Here is a 15,394-nt window from a genome sequence, read left to right as displayed (position 1 = left end):
GATTTCTCCTACTTTCATGAGTGACCAAATCAGGATTTTTAACTTGAATTGGATACTAATCTGTGTTAAACCAGTATTTATATCAATCAGCCCAGCGTACTGACAAGTTACAGCATTTGTGAAGATTTTGTCTTTGCCATTGTTCCTATAATCTAGTCCATCTTGACAACAGAAACATTGACTTTGGATGTCATTCCAAAAGATCTAATTTCCTCAGTCAAATGAAGCTGTATTCCATTAAACAAAATACCTTTTAAACCATGTTCAGCTTCCAAAGGAAAGATGATCCAAAGTTTATTTTACTACTTTAAAGATTGCGCTATGTTCTTTCAGGCGTTTTTAAATAATACAGTGCTCTTTATGAGGCTGTAACTTTTCCAGAAGCAATCCTTCAGAAATCTCATTGACTGATACTATGTTCCCACCTCACTGTTTAGAAATGAAGAGATGTATAACCATAGTTTAAGCAGATATGAGCATTGATCACCTCAGCTGGCTACTAAGAGCACCTTCCAGTTCTCGTCAGGAAATTTAGTCACCACTCTGGAAACTCACATAACATGTGTTTGCTCACACAATTTTTGGGACATCATCTGTTTGTACACAGCTTCAGTCTTGACAAATGAAGCACACTATCATACTATTTTTACCTGAATTCTAATGGTACTGATTTAAGCATTCTCCAAGCTTTACTGATGCATATATACTCTTCTGCTTTACTGCAAAAACAGCTCCAAGAACACTAAGCAAGTAACCTGTTTCAGTACTGGGGACAGCAAGTCACAAGTAAGCTACATTAAGAAATACTGTACTTTCTGCCATTAATATTTGTCCACATTTATTTATGAGTAAAACAAACAGCAAACATTACAGCAAAGGGAACACTCAGGCCTAGATTTAAAAAAGAAGAAAACAGATGCCTGACTAGATTCTGAATTTAGGCACCTCGACTGCTGACAAAGTACACAAAAATAAGTGAAAGTGATGAGCATTTCAGCAAACTTCGTAAGTGCATTTCAGTATTTATTTAGATGTTTTAAGCTCTCGCACTAGATTTTACAAGCTGGTGAACACTGGCAAAAGTATTTCTCCCACAGAACTATAACCACACATTCCCAAGACAGTATAAATATATGGTTGAACTAACATTAATACACATCACCATTTTATCAATTACATAATAAAACAAATTATCAAGTATCCAAATATTAAGTTACGCAGCTTGAAAGGCATACAAAATATTACAGAGGTCTGCCCAAGTCATAGCAGAAACTCAAGAAGGAAAAACTAAAAGAAAAGAAAAAGATCACACTTTCAACAAAGCAATAGTTGGTAAACAACTCTCAATAGGTACAGTAAAAGAAACTACAAGATTTTTCAGAAATTTTCTGATTAAGAATTTTTAGCTACAATAACAAAGCATTTCTACATTTTAAAAAAATATTTACTAAAGTAAAGGGCATATTCTATACTTCCTGCACAAGACAAAGGCAACATTTTACTAGAAATATTAAATAGCCCCTCCCAACCTTTTCAGGCCCTCTGTTAAGTTGCACATGAAGTGCCAACATTAATTTTACTGTAAGGCTTTTTGTCTGGAGACATTAAAGACTTGTGTGCTTCTGTACAATTTAAAAGATCTTCTACATGAATAACTAGAGTAATGACTTGTAAAATGGAGAGGTTCAGGTAACAGAAAAGTACAGATGCAGGGGTAAAAAACTGCTGTAGTTCATAGTATTAAAAAGACAGACTGTGCAAATCCTGATAATTCTAGTGCGATTGTGGGAGACAAAAACATACAGTGAGCAGGCAAGACTACTTTAGAGGCCATATTCTTCAATATTGAAATGACTGTTGAAAAAAAGATAGTAAGGTCCAGATAAGCTGCTAGTTCTCACATCATTAGAACTATGCTCATTTTAAGGAGAAACATGTAGCTGATATGCTGGGTGTTTTGGCACCTAATCTCTCTACAGATTGATTTATTTTAGTACCCCAATTTTTAGCAATTGAAACTAGGTCAGTAAGACTCAATGGCATGATTAAAGGGTATTTCATCCGATAATTAATGAACAAGGAGACAGCTCAGAAACAGGGTACAGCAAAAACATTTACTGGGTCTCCAAATAGACAGATATTTATCTAAACGTAGAAGTTGCATTTCTACTGAGCCTTTAGCCTAATAAATACTCCTAAGGAAGCTTCCTTTACTACTAAAAATACCAGACTGATGTCTTTGGAATGCAGTCTGCTTAATTCTAGTTTCCATCCTTTATTCCCAAAGAAGTACTATAGGCTGTTGAGCTTTACTGAATACAACAATTATTTCGGTGACCATTGGAGTCTTTAAAGCGCAGACGCATCTTGGGGCGGTATTTCTCCAAGTACAGAAGTTGCTTGCTGTTGAAAGCTCCACGCCGCTTCCTAGGTGGAGAAAAACAGATTTTAAACAGAACATTAATCTACTGCCCAATGAAATAGTATCACCAATCAGAGAAAAATATTTTTAGGTCACTTAAAAAAGCCACCTTTAAGTCAAGGCGGTAACCAAAACAGGGATAATTGGAAGTTAAGTGCCAGGAAAGAGGGTGGTAGCTTCCTTTCACAAATACCTCACTGGACCACATGCTCGAAGGAGTACATACCATTTTGGACAGTGTTCTAGCCTATGATAAGCACAAGCCAGAGATTTTACATTAAGATCTTTAGAAGAAACTTTAAAAGGAAGCTACAGAGCAGATACAAGATGGTCTTCTTTAGAGCTGAAGTTATTCATTCTCTTAAAATAATTATGAAGAATACTACAATAGTAAGAAAGTAAATAAATATTTTAAGTTCCCATAAGATGCTGAACAGAAATTAAGCTTTGTTTTCTCAAACCATAAATATGTGAAAAAAAGGTACATGTTGGCTGACCGTTTGGAGTATGTACCTGGCTTCCTATTCCTCATTTCATATACAACCAGTACAACCTGAATTTAATTCTTCAAAGGCCTGCAATTATGCAAGAAGTATTCTGTTACTGTTTATAATGGATGCAGCTTCTTTTAAAGATAGCTGAATCCTGAGAAATTAAAACTTTGAGACTAAAACTGTTCTCATCCAACTTATATACATTGATTAAAAAAATCCAAGGAATTATTTGCCTTCAGCAGACCACCAGAAGAGACTAGGAAGAACTTCACAGCACACTTTGATCTAATAAAAAAGGAAGGATCCACCAACATGAACGAGTATTAGTTCTGGCTAGAAAACAGAACCTAAATTCCAAAGGTATTCTGTCTTTCATATATAAAATAAGTAAAGAAAACTCTGCAAATCTAACTGAAAGTTAGATTTGTTAATGGTTGTTTTGGTTTTTTATAAAACCTCCTCAAATAATTATGTACCGCTTCTGGTTTCACCAGGAAAATACCCATTCCACAGGTCCAAGTCCTACAACACTGACTGTGTGCAGTACAATTTCAGACGTACTAAATTAAATACCTCACCAAAAAAAAAAAAAAAGGCATCAAAGACAAGAGTAACACTCAGAATTTCCTTCACTACCCAAGGATGTATCAACATATTGAATCTTGGGAATAGCTATATGCGTCATACTTACTGTCTTATGAACTGCACTGCATCTTCATACTTCATTCCACATTCTATCAGTGCAAGAGCAACTAAGACTGGAGCTCTGGTTCAAAAAAAAATAAAATCAGTTTAGCTTTTGTCAAAGCATACTCAGAAAAACAATTTACCCAGTTCTCTCTTCCGCATATCTGAAGTTTCTTCTCTGGGAAAGCAGAAAAGGCAGAAGGCATTTCTCCATTCATTGAGACATTAAATCACCTGGTTTTGAGTTAGCCATTCTCGTTTAAATAGGGGTTTAAATTAACTCTGGTCCACCTTAGCTTCATTCTTCTGACTTTAGGAACAGGAGAGGACAACAGGAATAAAATGAAAGTCATCTTTAACCATTTGTTTTAAATCAATTGATTCTGAGGAAGAATTGCATATGGGTTTCTATTCTCCACAATGAGTCATCATTAGAAGCAGTCAGGATGCCAAAGCAGAAGTCAGAAGAGGGGCTGAGTTCAATAAGAACTGACAAATCCTAGAACTAGCGTTACAAGTTTTAGGAACAGATGCAATCCACAGGCTGCTGCACTCCCCTGAGGATTTCCTTGTTTGCCACGGTGTTCTTCCTCTGACAGAATCAAGTTTCAGTTAGAAAAGCTTGACTTAAATCAAGCTCAAATACCTTAGCAATTTATGACTCCAAAAAAAAAAATCAAAGCAAAACCTCATGCCACACACTAGCAAAAGACTTGTGCATCTACTGGTAAGTGTAAGTGGTTTTGTATGTTCAGGGATTTAAAAGAAAACTTACATGCTAGAAAGCTAGGACCACCTTTTCAACTAATTACCTGCCCAGTTCTGACAAAAAACCAACTGGTATCATTCTAAGCAGCAGAAGAGGACTTGTTTTGGTAACATTCATCACTACGGTGAACTTTGTTATGTGTGAAGCCACAATGCAGTGGATAAGCCAGGCTTACGGACAAGACCAGAAACCTCAATTTTATACTGGACATGCTGAAATCCATGGCTAGAATATATCAGCTCCTTTTTGATCAGATCTAGTTCCCAGGTAGTCTTGAACAACAGTAGAAAAACCATTATTTTCTCACATCTGTTGAACTGTATTTAAGATAGTGCCAGCAGAAAGAAAAAACAGGGCTAAGAGGAGAATATTTAGCATTATCCCTAGAAATTTTCATGTCACTTAGCAATGAGACAAACAGCTTTGGGACTTTGGAAAACACTTTTCATCCCCCAAATAGGTGGTGGATGAAAGCTGGTCTTGATGTGCCAGAACCACCCACTTGTTTGCGGTTAACAGTTACAATGCCCTTGGTTCAAGGATACTAGCAATATTACTGAAATGGAGATGGAGAGGAAGCAGGCAAGTCACCAAAAAACAAATCCATTAGGAAAAAAAGACAAAAATATCAGTGGGACACTCATCAATATACTGGGTACAAGAACATACTTGTTAACTTAATTCTGTAGACTTTGTGAGAGCTGTGACAGAAGCATCATCTCTTGACCTAAAGACCTTTAATAAATACATACAAGTTTCCTGCCATCTTAACTACTTTTAAGCATGAGGTCACTCCAATACTGGATACGTGACTGTTTTACATTTGCCTCAAATAAACTTTTGCACTAGATCTTAACAAGTCTGACCAGGGATGACAATTCAACAAATCTTTAAAGCTTCACCCACCTTCCAAGACCAGCAACACAGTGTACAGCAATACAACAACCAGGTTCTTCACGAAATTTAACTTTAAGGAGGTTTAGCCAATCATCAACAATCTGGTTGGATGGTGGAGCACCGTCGTCAAAGGGCCAGTCCTAGAGAACGGGATTGCAAATACATAAAGATAGAATTCTTGTAAGCTGCATGCATAGGCAAAAAAAGACAGGGACACAATGGACAAAGAGCTGACAGCTAAGGAAACCACTGAAACCTACAATTCTCTAATAGTGTAACTATAAGCAAGATTACAAATACCTTCCTTTTAATCAGTTCTCATTAAGCATATGATTTAGATCGAAACTTGAACCTTTTTTCCTTACAAGAAAAGATGTCTGCACATCTTTTTCCTCCATCAGCTGCTGGAATACACTCATAAGAATTAACAAGGTGGTGTCTAATAATCTTTTTTTGGAGAAGGGGGCAGGGTGAAGCAGGAAATAGGTTGGCTTTGAACCCTGCTTCTACACTACTTACCAAAACCTGAATGCCTTCTTTTTCCACCGGAGCAGTGTCATAAGTAGCTTCACACACTCTTACCACTGTGGTAACACCGTATTTCTTAAGTTCCTAGGGAGTGAAAAAAAAAAATTGTAAGAGTAAAGTAGCTTCACTTACCATTTAATTTTCTTGATAAGCTAACTTAATAACTCATTCCAAAATTTTCAGTAGTAAACTCATGCAAATGCTTAACATCCTGCAAAGAACACAGAAAGCTGAAAAGACTAAAATCTTGGGTGCTAATGCCAAATACTTTAAGGTTTTCTGCAAACATAGTCTTAATCTGCAGACTAAGTTTTGTTATGTTGGATCAGACTTTTTTCCTTTAAGATCAGATCCAGATCCAAAAGATCATTCATTTTAAAGGAACGGGAAGCTTCCTGGTTTGCAAAGCTACATACTTCACTAAAAGCATTCTGAGCAAAGTTCAAGTCCTCCCCTTCTCTCTCTCTGCTTAAAACAACACGTTTGCTAGACCACTTAATGTTAAGAGTTACAAGGACAGGACAATGAATTATTCCAGTTCCCGAGTTGTCATAACAAAATTAAGCTTTCCATTTTGCTGTTACCCTACATTAAAAAAAGAAAAAGCAATCCCTCTTCATTCCAACCCATCAGTCGCACTGCAAGTGGCACGGTAATGACTAAAGCATTGCCTAAGCATACCTAAAGTATTTGTGAGAGTATAAAGGCAAGCAAATGTTATCTCACTGTTTCCTGTAAATAATCCTGCACCAAATGCAGAAGTAGCTGTAGTACACCTAAAATCTTACTAAGGAGGGACTTGGCAAACTTGGACCTTCCCACAAAGTAGCTTAGAAAGGAACTTATTAGCATACACACACACTTTATACGACCATGCACTTTATAGTTCCAACATGCTAAATACGTGGTTTAGATGATAAATTCAGTACTAGCAATATATGCCAAGCCACTGGCTTTAGTCAGTAGCATGTACCAAAGCACTTAAAGTAGCTTCAGCAGCTCTGGATGCAGAGTAAGCCTCTGGATGCCACAAATTTCACTCAAGTAGATGCTATGACACAGAGGATCCTCTTAAGCGACACTAAAACCATGATCTGCTAATAGTGAAGGAAGCTAGGCAGTGAAAGCATATTGCAATCCTGTTATTTGTTTCTAAGGTTCTGACCCACAATATGTATCACTATGCAGCAAGCGCAAGGAAATGTTACACCACTTCAGTCTAGTCTGAATGTGAGCTCCTACCACTAAGAGATATTTGTGTTGTTCTACACATAACTCTGCTAGATAATTCCTGTTTTCAAACCTAAACAATGTACTTAATGTACCATGTACTAGACAGTATAATTATTACTTTGCTTCCCTCTCAGAATGATGTTTGTGGAGGCCAAAGTATACATGAACAGATTTGTCTGCAGATCTTTGAAGCATAGCACCAATATTTAAAAAAAATCAATATACAGCCTCAGTATCTCCTCATATGGTTTTCACACCAGTTATCACCTAGTAAAGGAAATTTTAAATACAGCATGCTGTTCAAGCATTAAAAAAATACATCAGTAAGAATTCTGTACTGGCCTTACCTCTATAAATTTGTTTAAGGTTGCATTGGTTGGATTATGTGTGATCAGGAATCTCATGTTCTTGTAGGTGATTTCCACAGGAGCTGGGCGGTTCATTCGGGCCATATTGATTTAGTTAAACATGCAACAAGATTATGAAAGGATTAAAAAAAATTCCAATACAGAAGTGATGTAGAGAAACTGAAGTCTACTTCACTATACTCCACGTGAAATTCTCAGTGCTTGGAAGTATGAAGTTGGAAGCAATGGGAAATGAAATGAACCTCCTAACAAGAAGCAGCAATTCTTCAATCCAGTAATACTGAGGCAAAAGAAAGGCAGTGCACTGAGGTTTACCCCATCCAGGTCTGAATTCCGTTGTTAAATGCTCTGCCAATTTCAATTCAACACTTCTTATCCTGGTCAACCACTCTTAGGGGGGCTTCTTGGTGGAGTAGTAATGAATTTCTACAGTTCACTTGTCTGCATAGAGGTCGTGCTGTGCCTGGCAGTAGTCTCCACTGCCCTTCAGAAACTCCATAAATGTGTGACCAAGAACACCACAGAACTGCTGTAAAAAGAGGGGGGGAGGGAAAGCATAATGAGTACAGGTGAAACAAGGTTATTTTTAAGACATCAAGCTTTACAAAATGAAAAAATGAAAACACAGCGACTAAGCAGTTTCACAAGGTTTATTTTTTATTCCAAGAATTAGGTCTGTGTAAGAATCCTGTTACCTTTCTTAACATGGATTACTTGAAAATAAATACATTTACTTATTACAAAGTTTCCATGTAGGATTTTTGCAACACCAAATCCCATAATGTATTGAAATACCAATTTCATTTGTGCTTAACATAGCAACAAGTTTTAAGAACTCCCATATTTATAAAAAGAATAGTTCTTCCAGGATACCCATACAACTGCCTTTTCCATTTTGAAATGAGAGACATCACAACATCTACTAAAGTTACAGTGCCTAAAATTACAGAAAAAAAAATGCGTATAAATCCACCTGACTCAAACAGGAGGCCTTGAAAGCAAATGCAGTCTTTGTGGCCTAGCAATACAATGTATGCTTTTGAACAGAGGCTTTTGAGACACACGGATTTCTAACTAAGAAACATTTCACACACTAAAGGCTGAAGATCAATGGCAACCTTATATGCTTTTAACAGTCTTTTTACACCATGACTTCATTAATATACTGAGATAGCAGTTATAGCCTAGCTAAAAAAATATATAGCAAGTTTATTGAACAGATAATTCCTGTCTAGAGGTATGCTGCTTAGCTACGGTTAAATTTATATATATAATTACTGCAAGATGCAACCAGGAATTAAGATAGCAAATGAAGTGCTCCAAATTGTGTATTTATTTGCAGATGCTGCAAATGAACGACCCATATGTACTTGTATGCACCGTGGAACCCTTACAGCAGACACGTTAATTCTGTGCCCAGCTACTTTACCAGTGCTCCTGCTTATACCTGCCTAGGGAACAGGTGGGAAGAAGAAGCAAGTTCTGTTTTCCAAAAGAGAGGTACAAGTCGAACCACATGTCCACTAAATATACTTAGGTATTAGAGAGAAACATAATCAATCCTACAAATACTTAGCAGAAAAAATTATTTATGTTGATTAGTCAACTTATTTTCATGTTTTCAGACAGCTTCCTGGTAAGAGTTTTAACATGCGTGTTATGTCACAGGCATGACTTGTAAAAAACAAAATAAAGAAGCACACAAGAAAACCCCAACCTGCTAATAAACACGAGAATGAAGTTAAAAGAAAGAAACTAAGATGACAATTTCACATCCACTTTGCTGCCACTCCAGAGATACTACCATCACCTGGTAGTGATGTAGACTACAGGAATAAGTTTGCCAGCTCTTGTAAAAAAGCTACTTCAGTTTTTATCTTTAACAACTTGCAAGACAGCAAGAACTCTAAGTATAATAGGCGTAGAAAAAGAGTAAGAAGGATCCTCTTAAGTCACAGGTCAACAGAGTAACAGGAACCAGGAGAATTGAGACTCGGAAGAACTCCAAGAGTCATCATCTGACTCACCAGCCATGCCCTAGCAAGGTGGCAGGTGTGCATTTAAAAGCCTCCTAGGACCAGATCCAGAAAATAGCTAAAATACAAACTGAAAAAAAGAACTGAAGGTAACTTATTTAAAGTCACTTTCAATTAGTTTAAGAAGCAGAACAGCAAAAAGGGATGGGACGGCTTTAGGCAGATACAGCTGCACAAGGTCTTGTGCTGCTTTTTGCACTGCACCGGAAGATCTCATATTGATCTCTTCTTAAGGCTGCTAAGAAGAGTAACAGACAGATCCTTGCCCTGGTTAAGGATGAGGGAGTGAAGCTGTCAGAAACATAAATGCATGCAAGTGAGCTTGAGCACACAGAATGGAGTTGTTAGAGTGAAAATCTTTCAATCAGCAAAATGGAAATTTTGGGGAGAAATGCACATTTAACATGTTGCCATACCAGGGTGGGTAGGTAGAAAGAAGTAATCAGGATTTATCCAGTCTTCTAGGCAGGCTGCCCTTAGTCTGCAACTAGGAGTACTCAAGACACCAGACAAACCAGTAAACAAGGAAAAGGGCAGGCAGCACAGAATTAGTTAAGCAAAAAATCCTTCTTTTTAATGCATATTGCTAATGACATCTTAGAAACTGGGTGCACAGGTCAAATTCTTACACAAAGTAGAAGCAAGTAGATTATGCAATGTTACATTTGAGTTCTATGTGTTATTAACCCTTACAAAGGAATTCATTTTGTTAATTACTGACTTAACAGTCAGTATTAGACACATCACAACCTTAGTAATTCACACAACTAAGGACCTAACCAAGCACATACTTAAGCCTCACTGTTTTGTTTGCCTTGGCAACTACTGCTGCCACATTATAAAGGACCAAAGCTCACAGTTTCCTTTGATGTGAATGCCATCACTTCTCACCAACACTAATAGGAAAGCTTCATAGGCAGACCAACTCCTTAAGGCAGCAACACACTGAACTATCCCAAGACAGCTTTGCCAACCTAGTTTCATTCTGTTCTAGGAGTCAAATAAAAATTAAAGATGAGTAGTACATGGGCATGCTGTTTGTGTTACAGCATTAAGCCAGAGTACAAGGCTTCACCCACCTTCAGCAAAAAGACCTGGAAGATGAGAAATCAGCTGTGAAAATAGTGTTGCAGTAATTATGATGACATCAGACTTTGAGGGAACTCAAATGATGTCATGAGCTTTCAAAAGTCTTGGAAATACAGCTTTGAAATTACTATATTGTCTCAGAGTTTTGGTAGGTAAGCTATCAAAACAGTCAAGATAGTGCATGAAAGCAAAAAGTTGCATAAGTGAGATTCAAATGCAGAGTGTTGAATGCGGAAGGTTCTTCAACAGAGTAACACCAACTCATCATTTGTAGCACCAAGTTGGGTACCCCAGCACGTTCTTTTCAATTTACATATAAATTTTCCTTGAGGAAATTTAACACTGAAGGATTTTGGAAAAAGTAGCAGTTTCCATCCCAACAGAAAGGCCAACATTTAGATTGTTAGAGCCATCAAAATAAACTTGGAAAAAAAAGCTAAAGTTAATGTACCAGGACCATCTATTGAGTGGTAACCTGTCCATTATAGCTGCATTAATTATGATCGTATGACCTACGACAATTCAAGCTAGGAGAAGTCAGAAAATAGCCTGTTCATATAGAAGGATGGCATCTTGAAAGGAAAGGCTTAAATTCATGCCCCTCTCTGGGACAGAAAGCTAAAGTACCTGTCTTCACTGACAAGCAGATTCACATGGATGTTAATTTGGGGTTTGAAACAGTCACTCACGTTTGATAAAATTGGTTTATGAAAGTAATCTATTAGATCATTATTGATATAGGGAAAACAGAGAGGTGCAAGGTTATGCCACGCTGTAGACATACTGGTTCACAACTCGGTAGCATCTTGAAAAGGGATGCAAACAAAAGCACTTGTTAACACAGTTAAATGACCCTTTACCTTCAGAAGATGTGCACAATGGTTCACGGTTGCTCAATCCACCTGCTCATAGACCAAAAACATTTATATCCAGAACCAACTATGTGGTCTCACATTCTCTTAAGTCAAGACCTGGCACACACTCACCTACTGAAACCACAGGACTAAAACTAGAAAACTAAAATAAACTAAGTTTCATGACAATTTGAGAACACCTGCAAGGAAGTTTATTGTTCTAAATTACTACCCAACAAAAAGATACTGAATGACAAATACCACCGACTTCCTCTTACTATTCAAGACCTCAGTAGCAACTGCTAAGGCAGTCAGGGAAGAACAGGAGAGTAAGGGGTACAAACTGCGAAGTCATTATGCAAGGTAGAGGCACACTTTCATAAGGTGCTCTTGACAAGATGTACCTCCTATCTACTGGGCACATAAATGCCTGTCTTATGATATCCACAGTGATAACACTGTCCATTTTAGACTACAGAAAGCGACCCATTGCCTATGAAAACACATTCATATCTTACCAATGGGAAGGGAGAAACCAAAGGTTTATCATAAATTTGTTGCGACATGCTCTATGCCGGAAGGATATTCCTGTGGTTCAAGTATGCAGTGAAGGGGGAAAAAAAAAATTATCTCAAAACTTCCTGTATAACAAGTCAATGCAGCTTTTAGAGATGATGAAATTGAGGCCATGTGACTCAGTTCAAAGTTCTTCTGCTTGGACCACAAAAACATTATGCAAAGAAGCTCTAACAGATATTGGATAAAATTAGACATCACAGAAACCAATCCATCCCCTTGTCTAGCACTACCTCCTGGGTTTCCAAAAGCAAGGAATCTCCAAATGACTTAACACTGTCACTTCAATAGCAAACTACATAAATCCTGTCATTCTACTAAAAAACTATTCCATTATGTTTTAAGCAATAACATGAGAAATTTAGCACACACAGCAATAACTGTCTGCATGTATCTCATCAAGTTTAATTAAGCCATGAACGCCTAACAAAAAGTTGCAACTGAGAAGAAAGCAGTAAGGACTTCCATTTAACACAGAAATATTTCTTGTATTGATCCAATAGAGTGAGTTTTAATTTTTTGAAAAAGGTGACAATCTGTTGTTAGTTTATGGTTCACTAATATCCTTATTTGGGTGTTCTGGTTAATGTTTAAAACAAGTGATCACTTACAGTCAGCCAACATGCTGGGATAGATCCGACATTCTTATGTAGCATGTATTTTGTCAGAACAGGAAAGTTTCACTTGATAGAAGTTATTAGATAAGGCTAAGTTCTATTTATTTCCCGTCTTACTGACATTTAGTTTCAGTAAGACAATGACATCCTGTTCCTTTGGCTCTTGTTATATCTGTCATTCATTTTTATTTCTCATTCTCACATTTCCTCTCATGGATGTGTAATTTCTGTATTGCCTCTTCTACATTTGCCCCCTGAAATGACTCTGAAGACAATTTCAAAACCCTTTGCTGTTCCATCACTGGAATAATATGAGCTGACATTTAAGTGTAATCTTAGGTGTCTCGACTTGGCAGTTTTATGAGATTACAAAGAGACAGGTTTCATACTTCTGAGTCACTGCTTTCAAAAGACTCACCAGATGCAGGTAGACATATTGGAAAGTTGTCTCCAGCAGGAGTAAGAAACACCAGATTACAGGACCTTCATGCCACCAAACTGTACAGCTCATAACACTTGCAATGTGCATAGCTGGCTACCAGCTTCTATCGTCGTAGACGACTTGATTTTGTTAATTCTTTGTCCTTTTTGCTTCCCTGCTTTTGGAGGGCGTACTACCACCAGCAAGTCATACACTGTTTGATTTTTTCTGCTTAAATACACACTGTGCTCTGTGGTTACAGATGTTAGGCAGCACAGGCACTGAGATTACTAGGGGAGTTAAAAAAAGAAAACAAACCACAACCCGGCAAGTAAAACCTTCCGAAGCTGAACTGTGATCACCTCCAGAAGGAAATGCCTTCCTTGAAAAGACAGATGGCAAGGTCTTGAAAGCAGTTTCAGTCAAAATTAAGGTATTTGACTGTATTCGTGAGCTTTTGAGGCTCAAGACAGATTGTTACAGAAATGTCTGCTTCAACGTGTACTTAAATGACTCCTCTGCGGACTTTTCCTGCCGAAAAATACCGGCTGCACACCCGAGTTCGGGCATACCCCACCTCTACTGCATAGAGCTCATTTTGGAAAGGACTCACGTCCTCGCTCGCAGCCGACACCGACTCTCCGCCCGAGCACGGCGGAGACAAAGCAGCTGCCCAGCCGCCTTCGCCCCGGCCGCAGCCGCGCACGTGGGGCTACGGCGGGGGGCGAGCGCCGGCCGCGGCAGCCAAGCCTGGCAACCAGCCTGGCAGCCAGCCGCCCACGGGCAAGCCCCGGCTTGCCCGGACAGCCGCGGGCTACGGCTGCCCCGCAGCCGCGGGGTGCCGGGCTCCCGGCCTGTCTGTCCCAATCTCTCCCCAGCGCGGAGACGCTGTCCCGGCCGTGACAGCGCTCCGCGGGCCAGGCCGGGCCGTCGCCCCGACTGCGGCGGTCACAGGTTCGCATCACGCCTCGATCAGGCTCCCGACGCGGAGCCATCTTGTCCCCCGGAGCCGCCGCCCGGCTCGGCCTCCCCCCGGCAGGGGGCTCCCGGCACGGCCCAGGGCGCGGAGCCACGGCCGCGGAGGCGCTGCCCTTCCCGGCGGGCGGCCCGGCTCGGCGGACTCCACCGCACAGAGCCCGGCAGGGAGAAGGTCGGGCCCCGCGGGGGGGTAAGCGGCAGCCCGACTCACAAAGCGGCTTTGTACCCGGGCCGGGCCGCCCAGGAGTCGCGGAGAGGTCGTCACCTCCTCCTTTCTCGGCAGAGGAGGGAAGAGGGGCGCCAGCAGGCGGGGGCAGGAGAGGGGCACCAAGGGGGAGGGGGGCCGAGCCGTGCCGCAGCCGGGAGGGCTCGGCTCCCCAGCGGCCCGCCCGACGGGAGACGTAGCCCGGCGCTTCGAGAAGCTACCCGCAGCCGGCGTGGTCCGGGCGACAGAACAAAGAGACAACATGGAGGAGATGGGGGAGAGGGGGAGGAGAGGCGTGGTAGCTGGGAGGCCAGCGGAGCGAGGGGCCAGGGCGGGGGGCGCGGGCGGGCGGCACTCACAGGAATATGGTTACTCATTGAAGACTGTAGCCTGATCATACAGCCGGGGTGCGGGCGCCACCGCCGGGGGCAGGAGGAGCAGAACCAGGAGGAGGAAGAGGAGGAGGCGCTGGAGGCCGCGGAGCTGCCGGCGGGGGTTCGGCGGCGGCGGCGCGGGGAAGGACCATACAGCGGCTGCGGCGGGCGGGCGGCTCTGCGGGCGGCGCCGGGTGGACGCGGCTGCACCAGGAGCGACACTCGGCGCCGCCTCCCGCACGAGCGCCCCGAGCCCCGCCTTTCGAACGTCACTGACGAGCGTCGCGCCCACCCAATCAAAGGCGCCATCGGCGCGTCTGGGGCGGGCGCGAGGCCGCGGGGGGCGCGGCGGAGGCGGGGCGGGCGGGCGCGCGCGAGAGGCGGAGGCGGCCGGCGGGAACCGGTTCGTGAATGGGGACGGGGCGGGGAGCGGCCCCCGGGGCCGCGCCGGGACACCCCGCGCGCGCCCTGCCCCCTCGGGCCGGTGGAGGCGGCTTCGCCGGGAAGCGCCTGGCGCGAGCCCCAGCTCCCCCGGGACGGAGAGTTCCAGACTCTTCCCTGCGCCGCCGGTGCGCGGCGGCCGGCTGGCGCTCCGCAGCCCTGTGCCCGCCGCGGCGGGGCGAGGGGGGAGAGCCGCTCCTGCGCCGGCCGTGGGGACGCGGGGTGGCGCGACGCGGGCCCCGTGTGGGTTTAATCTGTCGGCCCCTTCGGCCGCGGGCTGCAAAACCGCTCTGGCGAGTTTAATGCCGACAGGAAGCTCTTAGAACTTTCTGCCCGCAGATTACCCCGTGTCTTTTAAGTCGAGATAAAAGCCGTGATTCTGGTGTTGCAGATGGGAGCTCAGCC

The 15,394-nt window shown here is 41.9% G+C and overlaps 1 protein-coding gene across 2 annotated transcripts; it reads right to left on the bottom strand.

The window, feature by feature from the left end:
- Window positions 1-821: 821 nt before the first annotated feature.
- On the bottom strand, window positions 822-14,803 carry PTP4A1 (protein tyrosine phosphatase 4A1). Of its 2 annotated transcripts, none has more exons than XM_032104711.1 (6): window positions 14,534-14,803; window positions 7,378-7,927; window positions 5,789-5,881; window positions 5,279-5,409; window positions 3,608-3,682; window positions 822-2,427 (listed from the first exon to the last, which is right to left on the bottom strand). In XM_032104711.1, exons 2-6 carry the CDS (start codon window positions 7,480-7,482, stop codon window positions 2,310-2,312), a joined length of 522 nt encoding a protein of 173 aa, XP_031960602.1. In that variant the 5' UTR covers window positions 7,483-7,927; window positions 14,534-14,803; the 3' UTR covers window positions 822-2,309. The 2 variants fall into 2 exon arrangements, with proteins under 2 accessions (XP_031960602.1, XP_031960603.1); XM_032104712.1 differs by having other exon boundaries at window positions 7,378-7,924; window positions 14,534-14,735.
- Window positions 14,804-15,394: the final 591 nt, after the last annotated feature.

This window comes from Corvus moneduloides, chromosome 3, assembly GCF_009650955.1.
Source record: "Corvus moneduloides isolate bCorMon1 chromosome 3, bCorMon1.pri, whole genome shotgun sequence".
NCBI lineage: Eukaryota > Metazoa > Chordata > Aves > Passeriformes > Corvidae > Corvus > Corvus moneduloides.
This window is presented reverse-complemented; position numbering and strand designations above follow the sequence as displayed.

Excerpts from the sequence above, each read along its gene's own strand:
- PTP4A1 (XM_032104711.1), bottom strand. The coding sequence starts at position 7,482 with ATGGCCCGAATGAACCGCCCAGCTCCTGTGGAAATCACCTACAAGAAC. Across the intron at positions 5,882-7,377 it reads CCTTAAACAAATTTATAGAG|GAACTTAAGAAATACGGTGT; the intron begins GTAAGGCCAGTA and ends TTCACTCCCTAG. Across the intron at positions 2,428-3,607 it reads GCAGTGCAGTTCATAAGACA|GAAGCGGCGTGGAGCTTTCA; the intron begins GTAAGTATGACG and ends TTCTCCACCTAG.